General features: G+C 41.6%; 1 protein-coding gene across 4 annotated transcripts in view; it reads left to right on the top strand.

Moving 5' to 3' along the window:
• The window catches only part of PLEKHM3 (pleckstrin homology domain containing M3), a 100,459-nt gene that overhangs the window by 52,657 nt on the left and 35,379 nt on the right, over nucleotides 1-12,423 (top strand). For 3 of the 4 annotated variants that reach the window (XR_011141819.1, XR_011141820.1, XM_068948096.1), the window contains exon 6: nucleotides 1,401-1,464. Coding sequence is in view for 2 of the 4 variants with exons in the window: in XM_068948096.1 (XP_068804197.1) it covers nucleotides 1,401-1,464 (64 nt within the window). In the remaining 2 variants the exon portion in view is untranslated. Of the gene's footprint in view, nucleotides 1-1,400; nucleotides 1,465-2,076; nucleotides 2,180-12,423 lie in introns of those variants that run through there. The other variant, XM_068948097.1, reaches the window with a different exon arrangement.

Genomic DNA, 12,423 nt, shown 5'->3' with positions numbered 1-12,423 from the left:
TTCTTAAAGTCAGTGTTTTGTCAAAGACTGAAGTTGGTACTATATACGGTTATCCCTGCTGATCTGTGTTTTTGCTAATTATGTTGTCCCAGCTTCTGAAATCTTTTCTTTGAGTTCCTGTGAACTTTTTCATTAGTCTCGTGTCATGATCACGTAATTTGATACTGGCCTTTCAGTAGCTTGGCTTTTTTGCACATGTCTGGTGGTCTTTTTGGTATTTCAGTTCCATCGTGACAAATCAGTCTTCAGCACAGCTTTTTTTGTGTGTTTAATAACATAAAGAACTTGGTTTCTGCATTGACTTAAAACGTCGTGCTTATAAATTAGGAATCGAGCTCCTGGTTTCTGCTCTAAGCAACACGTATTGTAAAGTAGTTGCTCTTCTTGATGTACCTGGTAGCTGTTATTGCAAGAGTGATGTGGTTCTCCACTCCCCAGGGTACCTGAGCATGGTGCTGTGCTTGTTCTGTGTGGAGAGAAAACAAAGCTGGTCAGCTGATTGTATCTCTGTCTGTGCCCACAAAGACAGACTTTTTAATTAGGTGCACTTTTTCTCTTCCTGACGTTTTCGTGGCAGGTGCACAAGTTTCCATAAACTTCCCTTGCTAATATCCACTTACCTTTACAAAATCCATTTCTCACCATAAGCTTGCTTTAACCCAGTTGTTCATTTTGCTGCAAGTGATTCTAATTAGGACATCTATTCTCTGTTCAAATTTATGTAATTTAGCTTTACTCCACAGGTCTGTCAGAAGAAAATCAATGGTCTTGCTTGAAATCTTATTTCATTTAAGGAAAATATACCTTTCTCAAATAAGTCATTACAAAATCTGTGTTAATACAGATATTTCTGTATGCAGAAAGGAATAACTCTACCAATATAGATCAACTTTATGTTGGAAGAACAGTATCTGCACTGACACTTTTCCTGGTATGATTATTTCAGTTTAAAAAAAAAAAAGTCACATCTTAAATTGACCGTTAAAGCTTTCTAGCAGCCCAGGAATCTTTTACTAAAAACCATAAGAAGCACTTCTAAACTGTACCTTCAATTATTTGTTGTTATTACTAGGTTAATTGTTATTAAAAAAAAAAAAAAAACCTTTTGTGCCCAAGGTAAGTTTTCTACGACTGCAAATGTCATCGTGCATGCTTACCTGACAGCCAGAGAATAACACTGCCACAGCATTAATTCTCATGGAAATAGTCAGCGTCCATGACAAATGCTGTAAAAGCAGCTGATGCTTAAAGGGTAACATAATTCCAAATTCTGACCAGCTCTCTCCCTAGCGTCATTGTTGCGGTCCTCTGGAGGAGGGAGAGAGAGTCACTGCTCTTCCCAGAGAAGAAGCCGTCCTTTTGAAGCGTGATATCAACACATCCATTTTTCTGTTTTTCAGGATCTTTCCCAGAGAGTATCTTCTTCAGCAAATCCATCTTTATTCTCTCTCAGACCTCCAGCAGGTAAGTTTCTTCCACTGGTTCTACCTGTTACACGCCAAGCAAGTTCTCATCTTCAATGCTAATTGCACGTTCTCCTTTCTTGCTAATCATAGCGTAAGCAGCTCTGCATCCAAGCCATTTCTGTGGTTTATAGTTTGATACAAAAATCGGTAAACAGGAGCATTGGGTTAGGATTGAGAGAGCAAGCCCAGAGCTGCAGCTGAAATGGGGCTGGAAGGAGGTTATGAAAGAACAGTGTAGGCTGCAGAGACTACTGTAAAAATTTTTTAATCTGGACAAAAGCTGTGGGCGAGCCTCATCTAAGACTCAGCCTTCAGGTGACAAGTAATCTTTACTGAAAGAATAGTTCTTTAGGAGTTTTATGAGTTTGTACAGTCTCTAGTGTATCACAGTTATTTACTAAGTCTGCTAGGCATTACCACAATACAAAAAAAAAGTACATCAGGCCTATTGCACAGAGTTAAGCCACACAGTGTTACTGTGACACTCATAACCACAGCACAAGATGTGTGCCAGCAAGATGTGTCTTTGCATTAATGGTTGATGTTGATTGATCTAAGCAAACAGCTTGCGGTGCATATACCTGAACAGCAAAATTTTATCACATACCAGATTAAACAAGAAGAATTTGGCAAAAAAGAACTGAAAAGAGAGGGTAGGGAATCCGGGCTGAATGTGCTGGAGTGCTCAGATGAACAGTCAAGGAAGTAATGAGGTAAGACGGGCTAGCTGATCTAGGCACATCTGTGTACGCAGTCTTATGTCATTACCAGTGATATGTAAAAGGCATTAAGCTTCTTTCACAGAGGTTTCCCCTGCTTGACCTTGCTTTTTCTGCAGGGTGAGGCGTTGCATAGTCAGTTCTGGATGTTCAGTTGACACGTTAAGTTGAGGTTATTCAGATGCTTCTCAGAGCTGGGAACTGCAAAACCATAGGAAACAACATGGCTTTTGTTGGCTGGTGAAACCATGAAATGGAAATGATTCCATAAATATGAAAAACAAGAAGGCCAGTCATTTGAGATCTAAAACTGTTTCCACAGCTTTTCAGCATGTTCTTCTATCTCATCTTTAATAATGAAGCCATGAAATAGCAAGCTGCTTAACTCCAGAGCTGCAGTCTCCCTGGTGGGCCTGCCTATTAGCCCCCAGGGCTTTGTAAGCTGCTTAATCAGTTCCTAACACTGGTAGTAGATGTTTTAGAAGCAATCAGCAGCTTATCAAGCTGTGGGAGGCAGGGTGGGTAGAAGTCACAATTCATCCATTGATTTAGCCATTCCCCTTAGCATGTTTCTTTGTGTTTATTTGTGTTTGCAAAACACCTTCTCTTCCTGTGGGGGCCCCAGCCCCAAACTTACCATATTTGGAGGCAATATAATTCAATTAATGGAGTGGGTTAAATTGGATTTACTTTTTAATCTAGCCATACCGTTTTTTATCAGCCTAGAGAGGGTTTTCCACATTTCAGAGGCTCCAAGTTTGAAATCAGATTACCTGTTTTTGTCAAAGTGGAACCAGAGTGGAAAGGGGAGGAGGCCCCGTTGAGAAAATGTATCCAACAGCCAGAGAAATGCTAATACCCTCAAAGCCCCTGCCTCCTTTTTACCACTGTGTCTCCTGTTTGCTCATTGCTTTCTACTAACATGCAGTCTGGGTGTTTTTTAATCCTAAATGTTTCCGCTCCTTTTGATTCTTCTGCTGCCTGTTTCTTCATATCCATGGGCTACTTTCACACTGTATCCTGCTGTCATGTATATTGTCTGTATTTGGGGAATTAACTAAAAGATTTATTAAAGATTAATGGAAAGATAAGACATAGTGAGTGAATTAGAAAAGCAGAGAGGGGTAATCTGCAGAAATAAGCAACCTTTACCCTAGTTAGTCCCAGCTCAGTTCTGATTTGTTTCCTGGCCAAGTTCTCTTTAAAATCCTAGAAAACAAGGAACCCTTTTCTACTAAGCAGTGGATTTTAAAATGTGATATGAAGGTCTGTTCGCAGGTGCAAGAAAGTTGAAATGTGTGTTTGCCAGTGGATGAAGTGGCATATAAAAGTATTTTAAAAGGAAATCCAAGGTAAACCTCTTTCCCCATGCAACAGAGCTCCATGCCTAGGCTTTATAGGTGCAGCAGAGTATGTACTTGAGCTATCTGATGGTCTGGGGATGGTTGTTATTTGGATCCATTTGGACAGGGCTCTATTGGGGGAGACCTTAACTATGAGATTAAATGTGTAGGGAGGGGGGAACAGAAACAAAATATCTTTAGTTTTAGAAGCTTGCCAAACTCCCAAAGAGGTAATGCTTTTGCTAGGCCTTTGCTGATTAACAGATGCTCCTAGTGCAGATGAGTAGGCCTGGCCTTTAATCAAAGAGGCAGCAGGTGAGTGATGGTCTTTATTGTATATGCATGTGCACATACACAGACAGACACGCTCACTGCACGCCCCAGCAGGGTTTCACTGCAAACCGGTGCCCTGTAACTACAGCAAAGTTTATGGCAAATCTGCCTATGGGCATTCTGGTGGGGTATGTATTCTTAGCCTCTTCTTGTCACTGTTGTCACTGGAGATATTAGCAGGCGAGATAACTGATTAGGTGCATTCAGATTTAACGAGCAGAAACAAAAAATATGACAGCTCACCTATTCTGCCCCATTGGCTACAGTTATTCCTTGCCAACCCTGGCCTGAGTCACCAGTGAGGCTTCTGTTAAAACTTCACTCTATCTCAGTTAGCCAATTTATCCTAGGCTATTCTGATTGATTAAAGCTTTAAAGAGGAAGACCTCCTGAAATTACTATTTTTAGCAGATAAAGTACATTAGGGAAAATGATGCCTCCTATTTATATGCGGTACAGTCCCTGATGGTGCAGTCACAGTCCTGCGTAGCTTCACCATAAACATTGTGGTGGTACCAACTCTGTTCTCTGCTCATATGACTAATGGAGGTGTCACTGGTTTTGTGATAGGTGGACACAGTTCATCCACATTGAAGTTCAAAATTATCCATTCGTTTCATGCAACGAGGGAGCTTCTTTTGATTAAACCGACGGCTTTAAACTGGACAAGCTGACTCAGATGAGACTCTTGCCTTTCTTAGGAAAAATAATTCTTGCTGCTTACACTAGATTCCAGCATAACTGGAACTTGTCAAGTAAAAGACTTGAAGGGGTGTTGTGACCAGCTCAACACTTGTGCGCTTAATCCACACAGAGTAACTAATATCTTGCCTGGTTTTTATGTTAAATAACAAGATGTACAAGTGCACAAAGAATATTGCAGTGATATTCTTTAGAAAGACTTTTCTTTATGGAATTTTTTTCGTTCTAGTTACACTACCCCCGAACGATACAAAAAAAAAAAATCTATGTAGTAGTAAAAATGACTGGACGTCAAGGATGGAAGCCTTGAGTGTGATAGGAGGTATAAAAACATGATGATTTGAAGACTCGTTTACATACGAACACTCAGGAAAAGTTCTCTTTGAGGTGATGAAATATGGGGATTTAAAATGATGAGATGAACTGCATTGAACCCCTGCGTAAATACTGATATTCAGAAATTAAGTGGCTTTCGTTTGGCTTGTCTCCATTTACTTTGGAAGCAAAGTAAGCTAAATTGTATTAAGGCCATTTTGATTCTGAATATGTGTGTCCATACAGGGGCTTAATGTAGTGTAGTTCATCCATTTTAACATTGTAGATAAGCTAACATTTAATATTAACATTTAATTAAGACATCCATTTAGTTCAGATCAACTTTCCTGGCTATCTATGTGCAGATGAACCATTAGGGAAGAGATCAGGGACAATGTGAAGAACAGTGGAGAGGAAGGACGAACAGGAGAACCCTGTTCTCACAATAATACAGCACGGGTCATACAGTGAGTCTGAGGTACATATAAAACTCATTAATGGAAATGCTTCTTTATAGAACTCATAGCGAGCATGAGGAACTTAATGCCACAATAATATTGCTGGGGCCAGAAGTTTATCATCACTGAGAGGATTAAGTATCCATAATAAGAATGTCCCTAATTATACTACATAAAATAAAGAGATTATAAGGTTTCAGAATAGACACGTTAGTTACCGATGAGATTTGGAAGATATTTTTGCTACTGGTGGATGGATCAATGATTTCATCTTCCCCTGACATATCTAGTAGTGATTGCAGCCTGTGATAAGATTTTTGTAAATAATTGGTCTGACAGAAGCATTCCTGATATGAAAATACTGATATTTCTGTTGAAAATTTTACAAATATAATATTTCCTAACAGAAATGTGGGGAAGAAATACAAACTTCAGTGAGGCTTAAGTTCCGCCTAATTTGAGCCTGGTATATTGTTAGACCAGTATTAGAGCACTTTAGAAGAACGAGGAAATGGTTAAGGTTGGTTCACTTCTGCAGGCTCTTCTCTCATGCTGCACTTTCCTCTTTCCTCCTCTTCCAGGGGCAAATTTGGGTCCCTCTGTATTTTCCTAGACTGAGGCAGAGGATGAGATGGAAGGTGCTCTCTCTAGCATTCTTGCATGTGCAAAACTTTGAGTTCATTTAGACTAGTTAATACATGAGTCCCCAACAATAACAAAGACTCTAAGGAGATGTGGAAATGTATTTAGATTTTTGTTGCTCCTTTTTTTTTTCAGAATTAAAACTTCTTCTAATCACTCAGTCCTCATACAATTACCGAGAAATGCTCAACTTACATTTTTAATGCACTGCCTAGTGACTTCTAAACCCACCGGTGGTGGTGTCCTCATCCAACAATATATTTTCATTCACTCATAAACATAGTTCCCCCAGCAGAATTTGCAAACTGTATAACCTTCATTTGATTAGGAGTCCCTGCTGGCAGTATAATTGACTTTCTAGCTTCTTGCTCTCTTTACTTTTGCGTTTCAGCACTGAGGTGTAAAGGAGACAGAAGTGAGAGGCCTGTCTCGATGGATTTTCAGTGACACTAGCTCTCTTTGAGGATGTAAGCGAGCTCATTGCAGAGCGTTGTACTAGGAGGGGAAACATGGCCTCTAAAAATATCTGTTTGTTAGCTTGTAGTGGGCCAGGTCTGTGCTACAAGATTTTGGTACTACCGCAGTGTCTGTCAGGGAGGTGATGGGATGTGGTAACCAACTCACATGGCTTTGGTGGTGAAAGCCAGTAGTATAGATATGGCTATATCGGCCCAACTGTTTTTTGGCTAATATGCTTCAGACTTGGTCTGACTTTAGAAGTGTTATTGGGACAGGTTTGTGACAGGGCATTCCATGTTTAATGGCTATGGCTTTACACATAAAAGCATTTGTACAAACTCAGTTATTTCAATGAGAAAGTCTTTTTGCTGGGATCATTTGTTTCAGTTAGGGAACCAATTTAAGCTGTATCAGCTTAACTTCTGTGTGCAAAAGAGTTTTACCCATGTTAACTGTACCTGCAGATCCTTTTAAGTTTAGACAAGCCCTTATTTTGCTGGAGGAGCAGGAGGTGGCACATGAGATGCAGAATTAGGGTTTTGGCAGGCCAGTGCTATGAAATCCTGCTGAGATGGCTGAAGATGTGTCTGCTGCAGTCCTCTGCTGGAGTGTACGGTGCTCAGCAAGGGCAGCAAAATGCCAGGCACATCTATGCCAGAGTAGCCACAGTTCACAGCTCAGCACTGCAGTGCAAACACTGATAAACATCCCCAGCTTCCCAAGCAAGAGGTGACCCAGCACGTGTGACAGAGATGTCAGTCCTGCAATGTGTTACTGCCAGTGTTCAACTGCCCACAGGTTGGAAGACAAACCAGCTCAGAGAAGAGCTGGTTTAAAACAGTGGCGTGTCGGGTACAGCCCCTGCTCTTAAATATTTGGTAGGAGGAAGACAGAGACAGGTGGTTATGTAGGGAGGTGAGAAACGTATGCGTTGGTAAGTTTGTCTGTGCATTGGTGCAGTCTTCATCTTTCAGAAACAGGAAACGTGGACCTTCCTCACAGCTCTGTTGCAGGCTTTCCCTGAGACACAGGGCAAGTAATTTCTAATGGGATTTGGGTCCCACTTTATTTTATGTATGTGTTTAAGCATGTCATCCTAGGCATGATTAAAGTCAACAGAGGGAAAACAGTATTTCAGAGGGATAGTCCATCTGACCCATTTTAGATGTCTTTTAGAATGACAGCAGCCAGCTTCCCTCTATTGCAAGTAAAGGGGACCAGGAGTGACTGACCAGCTCAGACTTAAGAGTCTTAGAGTCGGATGTTGGTGTTTTAGCAAATGTGTTGTGCAGTTCAAATGCTTTAAAGACTGCGAGGCACTTAGATAATTATGTACTAGAACTATGTGAACAGAGAGATGTGTCTTGGACCATAAGAGCATAATGTTAATACCCATCTATATGCCCCTTCTTTGAGGCCTGTGCAGTATGACTGTGATAACTGTATTAGCAAAAGAATATGAAAATAATCCTGGGATGGGAGAAAATACACAATGTGTATTTCCATAAAACTTAAAACGTCTGGAAGCAAAACAGCAAATAAGCAATTTAGATAACTTTCTGTGTCTGTGGCACCTTCCTCTGTCACTCATTTCTGTCACTCCCTAGAGTTTGCTAGCACTGAGTCTCATTTCAGCAGAACAGGAAACTCTTCAGGTTAGCTGGTATTCCAGGTGTGTGTGTAATTCCCCAAACTGCCAACAGCTCAGCTTACAATTAGTGGTAATGGCAAAGATTTTACTAGCTTCTCCTTTTTACCGCAGTTCTGCTGGGCAAGGGAGTTGCAGTCGTGAATGGCTTGTGGTCAGGCAGAGAGCCTAGCAGTCAGACAGGCTTGTGGATGAGAGAGCAGGCCAGGAGAGTTTGGCAGGTGACAGCCAGGCAGACAAGTTCATCCAAGTTTAATTAGGTGTGTCAAAATCTCAGAGGTGAAGTGTGGAGATACAGCAAGATTATTAATAGATATTTTTAATAGCAGAACTGGTTTTTTTTCTGCTTTAAACCAAAGTTTTCAACAAGGCTTACAGAATACATGTGGTACTTTTCCAAGTGAGAATGTAATGCGGACCACGTGGGATAGGTGTAGTAGGACCTGCCTTCTAGGATGAAACTTGCTTTAAAACAACCGAGCAGTGCTGTGAATGGATTGCGAGAGCTTCTCAGTCGAGAGCGCCAGAGATCTTGGATTTTTTCAGCCCCTAGAAGAGGCAGTAGCAATATAAGCTACCCCTTTTCTAATGCATTGTGCTAACCACATTTCTTTCGTTCTTTTTTGCTGTGGAGAATGAAGGGCCCAGTACTGAAAAAAACAGAGTTAACAGTGTGAAGGATTGGGCTGTAACCTCAGTGCTGTACTTCATATAAAATGTCTGTTCAGGGGAGGCAGCTGGACGTGTCCCAAGGAGTAAAATCTCAAGAAATAAAATTTACTAAAGAAATAAAATACTGTCTCAGGTTTGCCTACTTGGATAAGAAAAGAAATTTAAATGTGCTTTGTACTTACAGAGGTTTTTTCAGAGTAACCCAAGCCATTTCCTTAATGTTTTGCTTTATTGTTCTAAAGCCCTTCAGAAGACTCTGCCTTAAAATGCATTGATCCAGTGCTGTGTGAGGCAGAAAAATTTCTAGGTTTTTGATGTCACTCGTGAAATAATGCCTTATTGAGTAGGCATGTAAACTAAGTTAATATCTGTGCATACAATTGCCTGCTTAGTCTTAAAAAAAAGAAAATATGCACGCACACACACATACACGTACATGCATGCGCTCTCTGCATGAATGCCTATTTGCCTGTGTGTGTACATACAGTCACGTATATTTTTAAGCTAAGTAAGGTGCTTTCTGTTCTCTGCCAGCCAAATTCCTGGTACTCTTTCAGCCTTGTTTGATTAAAACAGCCTTTAACCTTAGCTTGACTACCTATTTCTTAAAACAAACTATAACTCATCCCTGCGACAAGATTAGGAGAACTCAGGGTGTGACAGAATTGACGTGTAGCTGCCTGGAAACCTTGGAGGAAAGAAAAAGGAGTAAAGAGGATTGAAACATTGTGAAATGCAAGGCAGAAGCTGTGGGGCTGGAGCCTCTTTGCAGGGCTGCCTGCAGAGCTGGCACAAGTCATTGCAAGACGTGTTGTTTATACCGAGACAGTTCCTTCTCCTTCGCGCTTGTATCAGCTTGAGCGAAGAGAACTGTTGAATTTTCAGGCTTTCCCTGAGCAGGGTGGAGGAGGGCTTGGAGGGACCTTGTCATCCTCTCCGCATTCTGCTATAAATTCACTTAGAAGGATAAACTCTTTATGTATCCAGTTTGTTCCTCTCCCCCAACCAACGTATAACTCCATCTTTGCCTGGGCCCCCCTCCTGTATGTGCCTGTCAGGACAGGGAAGCAGATTAGCAGCATTTCCTCTTGACCTTGTTTTGCTTTTTCCTCCTCTCCCCAGTGCCTCTTAGAGTTATACTGGGTGATTGCATGGGTGCAATATCACATTAACGCCAAATCTCTCAGCAACACATAGAGTGGTCTGGTTTGGAAGGAGTGCAAACAGAAAATGGTTCTGCTGCCAGTGCAGATTGCCTGCTACAAGGAGGTCAGAGAGAGCTACTGGTTTCTGTTTATTCAAATTCTCACTCATTTTTGCTTTGGTTTGATTTTTTTTTTTTTTTTTTTGTTCTTCGCAGTGTTTATCGCCACGTTTCCTTTCGGGATGTTCTCTGCCCTGTGTGGGTGATTAGTTAATGCAGCACAATGTGTGGCTGTGCAACATAGCATTGTATGTCAAGGCCAGTAATGGCAAAACGGTGGCACGTGTGTCAGACCAGCATAGAGTGCTGTTGTCAGCAGCAGACCAACAGTGCCAGCCCTTGCCCGCTCCCTTCCACCCTGCTGCCCACCCGTACTGCAGTGCCTTGGGACACTTGGGGGCCAGCAAAGACTCTGAAGGGAGAGAGGAGAAAGCGTGAGGTGGTATCTCCTTTACTGTCAGCGGCGACCTATAGCGTGGCGAAGGTAGGGGCTGTAGCAACGAAAGGTGGGTTTTCACAGTCAGCCTGCGTCAGCCCACACCTGAAACACCGTGTGTCCTCTCCCCATCTGGGAATGAGTTCTAGTAGGATGTGAAAGGTTGTCCCTAGTAATGTCTAATCACTTTCTGTACTTAACACTGTTCCTCTCTTAAGCTAGGTCTTCAGACTTTTCTTAGTGATGTGATACCTTCTTATTCCTCCCAAGTGGCTAGAGGCAGCTGGCCCATGTTGGGTTCAGCTTAAACACAGGCAGGTCCCAAACAGGGAGCTGTGCTCTCCTGAAGTTATTACTGTGTGCTTTTTTGTATTTGTTTTACAGCAACGTGTAGCGACTCTAACCACCCTAAGAGCCCTTGTGTGCGTACACACAAGTATTAAGAAATCATTCTTCCCTTAAGCCACTTAGAATTTAAATGAAAAGACAGGCAATCTGAAAGAGATGACTAGGAGTCAAAATGGAGCAAGGAAAGCTGACCAGACCAGTATATTGCACAAAAGCTGGGGCAGAGCTGAGATTCGATATCTGCTTCCCTGGGGCTTTAACCTCATGATCATCCTTCCTCCTGCCATTTCCCTTTCCTCTGAACTAAAGATTAATTGTGTATTGAACTCGTAACAAGAATTCACAGTGTTAAGAATCTGGCAAACGGAAGGGAAAAAATCCTCAAGGAAATTAATGGTCTGTGAGCATTGTCTGTTCCCTAGATCTAAATGACTAGGAACTTCCCAGCCAGGGAACATGTTTTTCCTTTCTTTTCTCTGTAGCTTGCATTATTGTTAGCTAAGCATATTTTAGCATGCTAGTCTCCAAGTCCATATTTTCATGGGAGAAATCTTGACCATGCCGAAATCCATTGTGGAGTGGAGATTCCATTTTACCCTTTGTATTTTAATGCCTGACTTCTACACTTAGCAATTACTTAAAAACCTGCTTGTTCTGCAATTTGCAAATAGGTAAGACAACCATTGTATCCTTCCTGCTCCCAGATCTGCTTTTGCTGTTCCAGGCTTGCAACAGAGATCACCTGTGACAGAGAAGAGAAACAGATTCTGAAATAGATTACAAAATGTAAGGATAGGAGATAGAGCAGGGAACTCTTTGATCTCTTTGATCAAATCAAAGAGATTTGATTGCAGCAAAGGAGATTTGAGATAGGTATCAGGAAAAACTTTCTAGCTGTTTTGAGCACTGGGGGAGTTGTGGAACCTCCATACCTCCATGGTGAGAAGTTTTAAGCGAATCATCTATCAGTCGATTGTGCCATAGGGTGAGGGATAAAGTGGAGATATCTTGAGGTGGTTCTTCCATCCCTGTTTTGTTATGATACCATTGGTGGTTCCTTCAAAAGCTTATTTCTTGACTGTCATGGAGGTGAAGAAAGATTACTGGGTGTTTAGTCCTCCTCCACCTGTTGCATTTGGAGGATAGTGGGCAGAGTGATGAATCCAAGCCGATCTGTTCAGGAGATTTTATTGTCCTTTTCATTCTGTCCAAAAAGCACGTTCTCTTTGGTGCTGTAATGTCTAGGCAAAGCTGGGGCTTAGCCTTGAGCTTGTTAGCAAACGGCTTGATTCAAATTAGCTGCTTCTGGAGAGGTAAAAAGAAAATGACCAGGAAGAGCAGAAACTTTGACTCTAGAGGATGGTGGAAAGCTGCACACTATTGTTGACTGCTCCTTCAGATACTTTCCTTCTTCCAGGTATGCTTGTGACACTAACCCCAATAATTAAAAAACTTTCCATCGCTTCCATTTATATAGTTGGGGATAGAGAATGAGCTTCATGTTTACCACCCCTTTTATTTTCTTAGTGCCTCTTGGCCCTTTCATGTCCCTCTTGCATTGCGTAAGTGCCTCCTGGCAAATTCTGTCTGTTTCTCAGATAGAGCCAAGTGTGTGACTGGCCTTGAGAAATAATAATAAATTTCATTCTGTCAGGAGGAAAGGCCAGGACAATCCAGT

The sequence above is a fragment of the Struthio camelus genome, chromosome 6 (genome assembly GCF_040807025.1).
Source record: "Struthio camelus isolate bStrCam1 chromosome 6, bStrCam1.hap1, whole genome shotgun sequence".
Lineage (NCBI taxonomy): Eukaryota > Metazoa > Chordata > Aves > Struthioniformes > Struthionidae > Struthio > Struthio camelus.
Note: the sequence above shows the minus strand (reverse complement) of the source record. Positions and strands in the feature narration are given on the sequence as shown.